The following is a 12639-nucleotide window of genomic DNA, read 5'->3' as shown; positions in this document are numbered from 1 at the left end:
AAAGGGTGGATTCTCTGCTGCTCCCCACTGATTCCTGATATGGAGTTCCTGACATGGCAGAAAATCGTGCGTTGGGGAAAAAACATCAAGGAGATAAGTGCTTTCATTTCCTCCTTTTCTCAGCAGAAAGCACATAACTGCTTCTGATGTGGTGCCGATCTGTCAATCATAGCTAGATGTTTATAAACAGTGTGGTTAGGTTCATAGCAGGGTGCATGCATTCAAGCATGAAGGGAAATGAAAATAAACAATCCAGACAGCTGCCTGTCTGGAAGCTATTACACTGTCAAATACAGCTAACCAAAATCTATTTACCTTTGAAAGTGAATTGAAGCCTTGCAGATTAAAGGATCTGAGGGGGTTTAAAGCCTTGTGATGTGTTTTGTCCTTCCATGAAGTAACAACTACTGTTTTCTACACCTGTCTGAGGCAGCAGGTGTAAAGAACAGATAAGTGAAAAAGCAATGATTTTTCACTGTTTCTGCCTGGAAGATGAAGAACTGTCCAGGCAGGGGTGAATAATGGAGGGGTCTCTGATATGGGGAGTCTGATGGGGGCATCTCTGATATAGGGATCTCTGATGGGGTGTATAATGGGGGGGTCTGATGGGGACTCTGATGTGGAGTATGATGGGGATCTGATGGAAGGGTCTGATGAGGTCACCCTCATGCATGTGTGTGTGTGGGGGGTGCAATCCAGCAGTTATGGTGGTGGTGGAGGGGTAAGCATGCCCCTATTTGCCATTTGCCAGCAGGAGAGGATGGGATTTGCATTGTGGGGGGGAGAGTGCGAGCCACTGGACCTCGGTCTCAGGCTGCCCATCCAACATGGTAGCCCAGTAGAGGGATTCGGAGCAGAATCCCAGGAGTTCCCCGCCATGCATAAATTAGCATGGCAAGGGAGAATGAATCAGTCCTGCGTGCCACTCCTAGTGCTAGTACATGTTTATCATAGAGGTTCTTAGGCTCGGTATGATTTACCTCCAGATGTGTCAGAGGTTAATACATGTGTTTCATCAGTGGCTTTGACATTAAAGTGTTGAATAAAATTGGTAGATATATTTTTTAAGCTCTAAATTTCTAGTTCTGCTTAAATTAATTATTGTTCCACTTTAGGAGATGATTGAAAATAGCATCACCTGTTAGCTGACAGAAAGTGCAATTTAGAGAATAATTGATACCCTGCTGCTACTCAAAGTTTCTGTGTCTAATTGATTTGTAGGTCGTATCTACATAAAGCTTTATACTCAACTGCAATGAGAAGATATGAGGCAAATTAAATTTGAGCAATTTTGTCTGCCCAGATTTTTTTTTCAGCAGAACCTCAACTGGGCATAAATAATCCTGACCCAGCTTTACCTGTTTGTTGATGGATATATTTATTCTTGCAGTTTTAGCAACATTAATCTGTCAAATGAGAGGAACCTTCGTTTTACAGGCAAAAGATTAATACGCAGCCCTCAGGACAGTGATTACAGAGTGAGATGCATACAAAGGCCCCTACTCACTCCTGAGTGCTAGATGTTGATGCAGTTAATAAATGTGTGGAAAATATCCCAAAGAAACCATCCTTCAATTGCATGAAGATGAAAGAAACATTTAACATGGCACCTTCATTACATGAGTTAATCAGGGGAAAAGATATCTGCCAAAGGAATGTAATACAAAAAGACAGGAGGAAAAAAGGGGGGATCAAAATGCCATGGGGAAATAAAAGTTAATAACAGATGCATTAACATCACCACTGATCACTGAGAGATTAACTTAAAATTTATAGGAATTAAATACCCTACTTTCAGGCAAAGGTTATTAAAACTCTTCAGGCAGCAAGTATTACTGAAGTGAAAATCTCAATTTTCCAACTCACTGTTTCTTAACTAATTACTGGCAGTATGTTAAGCCATCCAGCAACCTGTTTGTTGAAAACATTTTAATTAATACTTTGGGATGTATTAAAATATGTCTGATATTGGATTGATACTATATGTTGAGTGCAAGAAAAAATAATATTCAGTTTTTATTTTTAAAATCATGCATTCACTATTATGTCTTGCGTACACAATGTCCTGGCAAAGCAACTAGCATGTAAAAGTTCCAAAATGATGTCACCCTCCTCCCTATAGAGCTCTGTGGTTAACAAGAGGAGCCACAATTCTAAGAAGCGGTCACACTTTTTTTGGCAGATTGTCATGGCGATGCACTGAGCTGCTGTGCTGATTTACAGTGCCCTTCAATGCCCACTGGTCCAGGTGACACAGTAGTATTGTTAAAGAAAATCACAATGTAAAAGCAGCCTGGAAAGTGGGACTTGATTATCTAATGTCAAATTACAGTTACAATGAGGGCAAGTTGATTTATCTGTCGACTACGCTACTTCAGTGGATATCACAAATTCTTTAAAATTTAGCATGGCTTTGTAACCTTCAGTTTGTTGGTTTCATAGCAACATTAAGTACAGGAGTAGACCTAGCCGCTGATCCACCCTTCAAATAGATCATGGCAGATCAGCAACTTTATTCCATTTCCCTTTGCATCCGTTGATGCCCCTACCCAATAAAAATCTACCTATCTCGGTCTAGAAAGACTCAATTGCCCTGACATCCACACTCCTTTGTGGAGAAATTTCAGCTTCCTTTTGAGTGAAACATGTTTCCTGGGTTTCCTCCCCAATGACCTAGCTCTAACTTTAAGATTGTGTCCCTTAGTTCTCGATTCCCCTACCAGAAAAAATGGTTTCTCGGTAATGAGCCCCATCAGGTGCTTTAAACATTTTAAACACTGTGAGCTGAGCACTCCTCAGTCTTCCATCCTGAAGAACATAAGTTTCTGCAATCTGTTCTCATTATTGCATCCTAAGCCTATGGGGACATTTTTACTAACCTCCAAAAGCAAAACCAACACATCTTATCAATGAGCTGTCGTCGGTAAAGGTCCCCCCATTTATTGGTGAGCTTAGTAAGTGAATACTGTGAAGGTGGAAAACATGGTTGGGTGAGAGCAGCACATACAAGTTCTGAGTATGGGCTCATAGCATGCAAACCCTGCCAACGAACAGAGAGCACATGGAGCAGCATGATATAGGACCCTTCTCCACAAGCAAACATGTATCTCCTTGAACACCTACATCTTCACCTTTCAAGAATGGAGATGGGATAGGAGAACACCTCTGCCTAAATCTTACACAACCAAGGTTAAAAATGACATGACCCTGCCAATCATGTGAAAGAGGCTTGTTCGACAAGTACATTGGACATTAAGGTGGAGGCATTGCCGATGTCGAACATATGAACAAGGAGCGGGAGGAGGCCATTCACCTCCTCAAGCCTGCTCCGCCATTTAATAAGATCATGGCTGATTTGACAGTAACCTCAAATCTGTAATCCGCCCACCACCAATAATCTATCGTCCACTTTCTCACCAAGAATTTATCCACATTTGGCCTTAAAAATATTCAAAGACTTTGTTTCCACCATCTTTTCCGGACGAGAGTTCCAAAGATCCACGACCTTCTGACAGAAATAAATTTTCCTTGTCTACATTTTAACTAGGCGAATCCTTACATAAGAACTAGGAACATAAGAACTAGGAGTAGGAGTAGGCCATCTGGCCCCTCGCGCCTGCTCCGCCATTTAATGAGATCATGGCTGATCTTTTGTGGACTCAGCTCCACTTTCCGGCCCGAACACCATAACCCTTAATCCCTTTATTCTTCAAAAAACTATCTATGTTTACCTTAAAAACATGTAATGAAGGAGCCTCAACTATATTCCCAAAAGATGAAAAATCTCTCCACATCCGCCCTGTCAAGACCCCTCAGGATCTTGTATCTTCCAATCAAGTCACCCCTTACTCTTCTAAACTCCAACAAATGCAAGCCTGTCCAATCCAACCTTTCCTCACAAGGCACCCCATTCATTGCAGCTGTTTGTCTGGTAAACCTTCTCTGAACTGCTTCCAATGCACTTACGTCCTTCATTAAATAAGGTGATCAATACTGTCCAGAGTACTCCAAATGTGGTTTCATAGTGTTTTGTATAACTGAAGCATAACCTCCCTACTTTTGTATTCAATTCCACTTACAATAAATGATAAGGGCCTTGAGGATAAAGGGAAGCTGGAATGAGATATAGGTTTCCCACCCCCTTCTCACATTGCCACTGATGGATGCCACCAAGGGTTAAGGAATGATGTCCTGGACCAAGGTCTCCACCACAGCTGCCAACCGATACCGGCACTATTACTTCAGATTGAAGATAGACAGAATCCCCATCACCTGTTGCAATCTGAGGAATGCAGCTGACATCCCATCCTGATGTTCCCGTGATTGTTGCTGCAGATCCAACAACTGATCCAGGACCGAGTCTGGAGGCTTCTCATCTGATCGGCCTCAGCAGATTCCTGACCTCCAGGATTTTCCGAGTGCTGCCGCCTGCTGTGAGCTAGATTGTGACCCCCGAGGCTGCTCTAGAACTCGATGTCACTGACATGTGCATGTGAGTGAGCGCTGTGATGGGACTTCTTTGGGGCTCTCCTTTGCTTCCTCATCCGAGATGTAGTCAGGGCTGGAGTGGAGGACATGGCTTATGGATGCCACTGACTGTTTTCCAGAGGTGCTTATGAAAGATTGGAGAGATAATTTGTACATGGCAGGTGACTCCATAACAGGACAAGGCACTTACAGCATTGTTGTATGAGGGATGAGCTGGTGAGGGTCCTTGCTTGGGTGTGCACTGCCCACTTCACCGTCAACACAGGTACGGTCCACATCCTCTCCAGCCAACTCGATCCGAGGGAGTGAGGGCTTTGATTTTGGCCACTCCACCCCCAGACCTCTCCCTTGGATTGTTTACAAGCTTTCCCTGCATAAAAGAAGCTGGAGAGTGTGAGCAGGTTGCATGTCAGGGCAGATGGTAAAGATGCTTGCTTACCATGTATGGATGGACGTGTTATGGACTGGTGAGTGTCTGAATTGAGAGTGATGAAGTGGTTGACTTACCCTGGCCACATGGATACAATCATTCATCCCCTTTCTGCAGGGGATGACTGACCTCCTCTGTGTTGCGATGTCAGTGACCACCACTGCCACCACCCTCCAAGCCCAAGCAGAAGTGGTCTGGTTGGTGAACCTCCTCCAACCATCTCAGGAGTGCAGGACATCGCCGTGGGCCTCAACTGTGCCCAGCAGTCATTTCAGGGAGGCATCGCTGAATTTGGGCGCAGGTGGCTTCTGTCCCTTTGAGGCCATTTCTCCCATCTGTGGTAGTCCTCAGCTGCATCCATTGAAAAAGCTCTGCACAGGTGCCATTTAACTATGGAGCCCTGGAGTGAGGAAGCAGTGAGCTTCGGGCAAGGTGGGTAAATCAGAGGCTGCCCATCCGCGATCTGGCGTGTTTCCCATGCATACATAACCAATGTACCGGGATGCGGAGGATATCTCAGTTAGAGCGGTGTAGAAGAGTGAGAATGGGAGCAATAGTTTAAATGATAAGCCATGAGGTGCCCAGGATTATATCTTTGGCCAAACAGGTTCGAGTGTCACCAAATTTGTTTTCAGTCTCCCCACTGTAGAGGAGAATGTACGATGTGAAATACATGGAGCATAGTAAATTTGAAGAAATAAGGCTGGTTCAGCTCAGTGGGCTAGAGAGGTGGTTTGTAATGCAGAACAATGCCAGCAGCGCAGGTTCAATTTCCGTACCAGCTTACCCAAACAGGCGCTGGAAAGTGGTGACTAGGGGCTTTTCACAGTAACTTGATACTTGTGATAATAAAAATATTATTGTAAGTAGATGAAAATTGCAGTCTTAAGCAGGAGTGTTTTCTCTGAAGGCCAGACTATTTTTAACACAGCGGAGTAACCTCCTAATGATTGAAAGTCAAATCTATGAACTAATTACACATCTCACTCCAATGTATCTAGCTTCCTTGTAATTAATGTTTATATACTGGCAGTAATGGAAGAATTTGTTTTCATAATATGCCACTATCATAAATTACTTCCTTTCGAATAATTTGAGGCAACTTGCAGGTAAAATGTAATTCAAACCTACTATTTTGTCTACTATTTTAGATTCAGGCAAATATTGTAGATAATGGAGAATATTATTCCAGGTAAAAATCATGGAACTACAAAAGACAACCCTCAAAATTGCATATCTTGTTTTCTTGGTCAGTTCTCTGATATATATATATATAGAAATTAAACCCACTGCTCATGATATTTGTTTTATTTCAGATGATACTTCAAAAACAGCAGATGCTCGCCTATCTCTGGATGACCTGTTCAGAATAGAGTTCACTATACATGACCCAGAAGTTAAATGGATCAAAGGTGTGTGTTAAAGTCATAACTCGTAAATGTGAATTGCTAAAAATCAGTGTTATGAATTGCATAAGGCTGGCAGTGTTTTTGAAATTAGCGTTCATGACATGTTTAGGAATAGCTTGTGGAGATTTGGTTTCTAACAGGACAAAGTCCTACATTGATATCAAAATGTGTGTATACATCTATTTGAAAGAAGGATGTTGAAGTATTTTATCTGCAGGATTTGTTGTTGTACAATTATTTGAAAGAAGAGTGTTGGAATTTTTTTAGGGCCAGGTTATGTTGCTGGGAACAGGGAACTAGTTTATAATCAGGCTTGATATTTGTGCAACCATTTGCAATTATTACCTTTATTTTAGCATTTCTGCTCTTTCCTCTGAATCAAATGTAATGGTTCAAATCCCGCTTCAGGGATTTCAGTTCAAAACCTAGCTGACATTTTAAACTTGACATTGTCAGGATGCTGAACACTGTCATCTTTCAGGTAAGATGTTGAATGAGAACCCATGTACTTCTCAAGTGGGCAGGCATGCAAGACGCTGTGGTACTATTCACGGAAGGGGAGATTTCTTATGGTGTCCTAGCTAATGTTTATGCCTTAACAAACATCACTAAAATAATTATCGGGTCATATGCTGTTGCAGAATCTTGTTATCTGTGTGGAAAATTGGATATCAAGTTTCCCCACATCAACATGTGACATTTCAAAATGGTCTCATTAGCTGTGAGTTTTAGAATGTTCAGTGATTGCTAAAGTTGCTACAGAATACAAGTTCTTTCTGCTTCTTTATTTGAAACATAAAATCCAAGTTTGGCACAAAGGGAAATCCCATTATATGTACACACAATTTAATGTGTAAGGACTTTCTAAAGGAATTTGAAAGAGTAACTGCTCTGCTGTTTAAATTTTCAAAAGAAAGAAAAAGATAAAATGATTGATAGATTTGATCCGAGGGTTCGCTGATATGATTAGAAGGGCAGTACTCAATGCTTGGAGGTTTTAGCATCTGGTACATGTATTTTGAATGTCATTTTTCCAGTGTGCAATGATGGCTCTCCTTGCAGCTAGCAATCCCATTTGATCAAGTGCACTTGACTGCTTTATTTTTATAGGCTTCTCCAAATTTTAAACCTGAAGATAAATGACAATTTAATGCAAACCATCTGTAATAGTCTATTGATTGCTTCCCATCCAAAACATTTCAGCTTAATGGTTGCAAACTCAGCCTCTACAGTAAGCTCATTGAATATTGCAAGCCCATTTTAGACTCATCATCACGCATCAATGGATAAGAAGATTTCTGTGAATTTGACAAGATTGTGACTAGAGCTACTTCCTCTTTGTCTTATTGCTGCAGTCACCTTATCAGCTTAGATCAACACAACATCAATTTGCTCATGAGCAGTTCTGTTGCTAAACAATTTTACTTTCTATTTGCTCATTTATACCAAGATCTGTAAATACTTTAAGCTTTTTAATAGTTTATATCAATACATTGATCTTTGTATTTGGAAAGCTTCCCCAGTTGTTGGTGGAAGTAATAGTTTACAACTGAAATTGTCCCATGAGTTTCCATTTAGCCTAAGGTATTTTAGGATTAGTGGCAAGGCATCTAGTGTAAAATGACAACTCATTCGATGCAATGAAATGTAAACTGCCTTTTGCATCTATAATTGTCCCTAACATAGCTAAACATGCGATGGCGGGATTGTCATATGAGGAGAGACTAAGTCGGTTAGCATTATATTTATTGGAGTTTAGAAAAGTGCGAGGTGACGTTACAGAAACTTATAAAATTCTAACAGGGTTAGACAGGGTAGATTCAGAATGTTCCCGATGGTGCTGGAGTCCAGAACTAGGGGTTATAGTTTGAGAAAAAGGGATAAACCTTTTCGGAATGAGGTGAAATATCTTCATCCAGAGAGTGGTGAGTCTGTGGAATTCACCATCACAGAAAGTAGTTGACACCAAAACGTGTAATTTTGAGAAGGAATTAGATATAACTCTTGGGGCGAAAGGAATCAAGGCATATGGTGGGAAGGTAGGATCAGGCTATTGAACTTGACAATCAGCCACGATCAAAATGAATGGCAGAGCAGTCTCAAATGGCCAAATGGCCTCAACCTACTCCATTCCAGAGTCAAAAGAATTTTGGAAAATGACGCCAAAGGATCTACTATTTCTACGGCTACTTCCTTAAGTATTCTGCGATGAAGATTATCAGGCCTTGGAGATTTATCCACGTTCAATGCCATTAATTTCCCTGAAAGTATTCTTATCGATGTTGGTTTGTGAGAATCTATTTTAAGTGAAAAATTCTACCATCAGTATTTTTCACAACTTTCTTTCACTTCTGTGACAAACACTGGTCAAGCGTACAAAAACTTGATTACAATTCCAATCGAATACAAAAGCATCACAGTAAACAGGTTCATTTCTATGTCGGCAAAGAATGTAGCCTAATGGGAGTAAACCTTTTCAGTAGGTTTGACTTCAAACTTGAAGACGCTACGACAGTGGTGCTGCAGTCTATACACACTTACACCCTTCATAATTTACTGGATTTGGGGAGATTAAGGACTGATGTCATGCTTCCTTGCACTGTCAGATCAATCCCCACCAGTTTCACAAAACTTGCGACAGTTGCTGCTTGCACTCACCTCCATCTATCTATGCGAACATTGGCCCATGATTCTTCATGGTACAAAGTTAACTCTCCGCACCAATCACCAAGTACTAATTGAATTGCGAGCTATGTCAATATCTGGTAATCAACCTCTGTGCAACTAAAGATAGTCAGATCATCTTCAGTATAACTTTTAGGTTGAGTAGTTTGCAGGTTCTTATAACTGAATAGCTGACCTGCTTAGTTACATAACGTCAGATTCATTAATCTAATCACAGACCGAAGGTACTGTCATATTTCAAAGACTATGCACGTATTTAGAAAAAACAGACAAGTTGAGCTCGAAGAAATGACTTGGTATGTTTGTTGTTTAGGATGACATCGTTTAAAATAATATTTTTAGTTAAAAGGGGAAAAGATGTTGGTCCGAATTTTCACAAAGCCAAATGGGCTCTACATCCTAGCCAAAATGGCTCTTGAGCTACAATTCCCAGAGTGCTGCCTCCGAACCCAATACCCACCATTTTGCCGAGGGTGGAGAAACAGGGGTGGGGTTGTAGTTTGTACATCGTGATTCACAGAAGCATCTGCACATGAAAAAGTGCAGTAGCCATCAAACAGATGTAATTTTCATTACTGGCATAACCAAAACACTGTTCATGGGGGATAGACATTTGAGGAAAATGTCCAAAGCAAGTTATTTGAAGAGAAAAGGTAATTTATTGTAGAAGTCCAGATATCCCTTTAGGAAAGGTCAAGTGCCCCTTTGTGAGAGGTCAGGTGCCTTTTGTGAGAGATAAAGTAACCGTTTTGAAAGGTCAGGTTTGTTAAGGGTAGACATGAGTGTGCATACAAAGTGGTTAAGCTAGTTGAACTGTCAAGCTTTCAAGTTATTCAAATCCCCAAGCTTTTAAATTGTTTGAAAACAAAGCAACAACCTGCTGTAGTTGCTTGCAATTATGCTAGCTGTGTGTTGATGTAGGCCTGATAGTTATCATTAGAGGATTAGTGCTGCATGGCTAATTGCACAACCTGTCATTATCACAGTGGGAGACCTATAAATTCACAGTTTGATTGTCAGCTTCAAGTGGTTATAAACTCTTTGATGTAGGGCTTTAAATACAAATGGTTGTTTTCATAGCGGATTATCTACTGAAAGGAAATATTTGTTGTTACAGGGGATAAAGTACTTGAAGAATTTAAATGTATTGATTTTATGAATTAGTATTTTTTAAATAGTGAAGTCTGAAATAAACACTTTTATCTCTCAGTGCTTCTTGAAGATTATCCATGGGAAATAATGGGTGAGGTGTAAGGAAAAATGATGATGGGTGAGGGGCATGAATTAGCATAAATTGGCATAGTGTTGGTATTGGGCTATAAAAGGCCATGGGAATGGGTAGAGAGACATAGGTTGTCATGAAGGGTACAGGGACATGGGGTGGGTACTTGAGGTGGCATGAATTGGCATTTCTGGACTTTACTAACTCTGCACTCTCTACTTGGGAGTAAAAATTCAGCCTGCGATGGTCAATAGTTTAATTGATCTGCGTTTGATTGTGTTGTTGGTCTGTTCACTGATCTATGTACACTGTACTTAATTGCTTAATCCTATGAGTGGAGCGAGAGAGTAAAATAACTGACACCTTATGGAAGGTTCCAGAATCTAGCTGAGAGCATAGCCGGGATTCTCCACTACCCGGCGGGGGAGGGGGTCCCAGCGGGATGGAGTGGCGTGAACCACTCTGGCGCGGGCTGCCCCAAAGATGCGGATTTCCCCACACCTTTAGGGGCCAAACCCTAACCTTGAGGGGCTAGGCGCGCACCGGAGTGGTTGGCGCCCTGCTGGCCGGTGGGAAAGGCCTTTGGCGCCACGCCAGCCGGAGCCGAAGGGACTTTACCGGCCGGCGGAAGTCCGCGCATGCACCAGAGCATCAGCGGCTGCTGATGTCATCCCCACGCATGCGCAGGGGAGGGGTCACTTCCGTGTCCGCCATCGTGAAGGCTATGGCGAACACGGAAGGAAAAGAGTGCCCCCACGGCACAGGCCCGCCCGCCGATTGGTGGGACACGATCGCGGGTCAGGCCACCGTGGGGGCACTCCCCTGGGGCCAGTTCGCCCCGCCCCCCCCCAGGACCCCGGAGCCCGCCCGCGCCACCTGGTCCCGCCGGTAAGGTAGGTGGTTTGATTCCTGCCGGCGGGACCGGCATGACAGCAGCGGGACTTCAGCCCATCGTGGGCCGAAGAATCGCCGGGGGGGGGGGGGGGGGGGGGGGGGGGGGGAGATCCGCTGACAGGTGCGGCGCGATTCCCGCCCCCGCCGAATCTCTGGTGCTGGAGACTTCAGTAGACGGCGGGGGCGGGATTCACGCCGGCCCCCGGCGATTCTCCGACCCGGCGGGGGGTTGGAGAATCCCGCCCCATATGTCTATAAGCCCTCTGATAGTTGAGATATTTCAAAGCACAGTAAATAAACCTGCTGTAGATTTAAAACTAGTGTCATCTCTGCATTGCTCTGGGATCATTATAAAAATCAATTCTTGAAGGTATACAGCCAACCGTCGAATATATAACACATGTAGAATTAACTGAGCATGTGAGTTGATCTCATGTGCTTGGGCAAAAATACGAGAGCCACTTTTGAGTCCCAGACTTCATTTAACTAAAATAAGTGAGGTACAGATGCCAATCAGGCATTTTAATGCTGCTCATTGGCTCTGCCCTCTGTATCTTGGTGGTCTTTGGCTATGTCCTGGGGAGAGAAGGGAAGCAATACAGGCAGAGGTGTACCGCAGCTACTGGTGTTTCAAGTTAGTTGGACAACCAGGAGAAACATTGCTGCTCCTTCTGGCTGCACAGGTATAGGGCATGATTCAGCGAACCCATTGCACCTGGTGCAGCAACAGGTAAAATAAATGAATCATGCGAGAATGCCAAATCGGGCTCCATACTCAGTGAGAGCGAGTCAGATCCTCGCTGAGTGTGATCCAGATCTGCTTATTTAAATTAGCTTAATGGTTGATAAAGCAGGAGAAGGGGGGGGCTGATAAATTGCTCTTAGCGTCCATAACGGTTGAGTGGGGTTACACCACACCTCAGATGAGGAGCAAAGTTGAAAAGGCAGAGCTTTCATGAATAACCTCTGCCATAAGACCATAAGACATTGGAGCAGAATTAGGCCATTTGGTCCATCAAGGCTGCTCCGCCATTCAATTATGGCTGATATTTTTCTCATCCCCATTCTCCTGCCTTCTCCCCATAACCCCTGACCCTTCATTAATCAAGAACCTATCTATCGCTGTCTTAAAGAACTCACTGATTTGGCCTCCGCAGCCTTGTTGCAAAGAGTTCCACAGATTCACTGCCTTCTGGTTGAAGAAGTTCCTCCTCATCTCATTTTTAAAGGATCTTCCCTTCAGTCTGAGGTTGTGACCTCGGGTTCTAGTTTTTCCTACGAGTGGACACATCCTCTCCACGTCCACTCTTTCTAGGCCTCTCAGTATCCAATATAAGATGCTCTGCATCACGAGCCAGCTGTCCAGCCAACTGAGCTAAACCAGCCCCCCCCCCCTCGCAGGAAAGACTTGGTGAACATCTGTACTGTTAAAAGCCATGGAACCTTGGAATTCACATGAATCATGTGTACTGGAAAAGGTACTGAGAATTATGGCTATTTTCCACGAAGAA

The 12639-nt window shown here is 43.0% G+C and overlaps 1 protein-coding gene across 1 annotated transcript in view; it reads left to right on the top strand.

Moving 5' to 3' along the window:
• The window catches only part of LOC119962051 (inactive dipeptidyl peptidase 10-like), a 1164028-nt gene that overhangs the window by 281831 nt on the left and 869558 nt on the right, over positions 1-12639 (top strand). Inside the window, 1 exon segment of the mRNA XM_038789842.1 lies at positions 6235-6330. Within this exon segment, the coding sequence (XP_038645770.1) occupies positions 6235-6330 (96 nt within the window).

Source organism: Scyliorhinus canicula, chromosome 2, assembly GCF_902713615.1.
Source record: "Scyliorhinus canicula chromosome 2, sScyCan1.1, whole genome shotgun sequence".
Taxonomy (NCBI): domain Eukaryota; kingdom Metazoa; phylum Chordata; class Chondrichthyes; order Carcharhiniformes; family Scyliorhinidae; genus Scyliorhinus; species Scyliorhinus canicula.
This window is presented reverse-complemented; position numbering and strand designations above follow the sequence as displayed.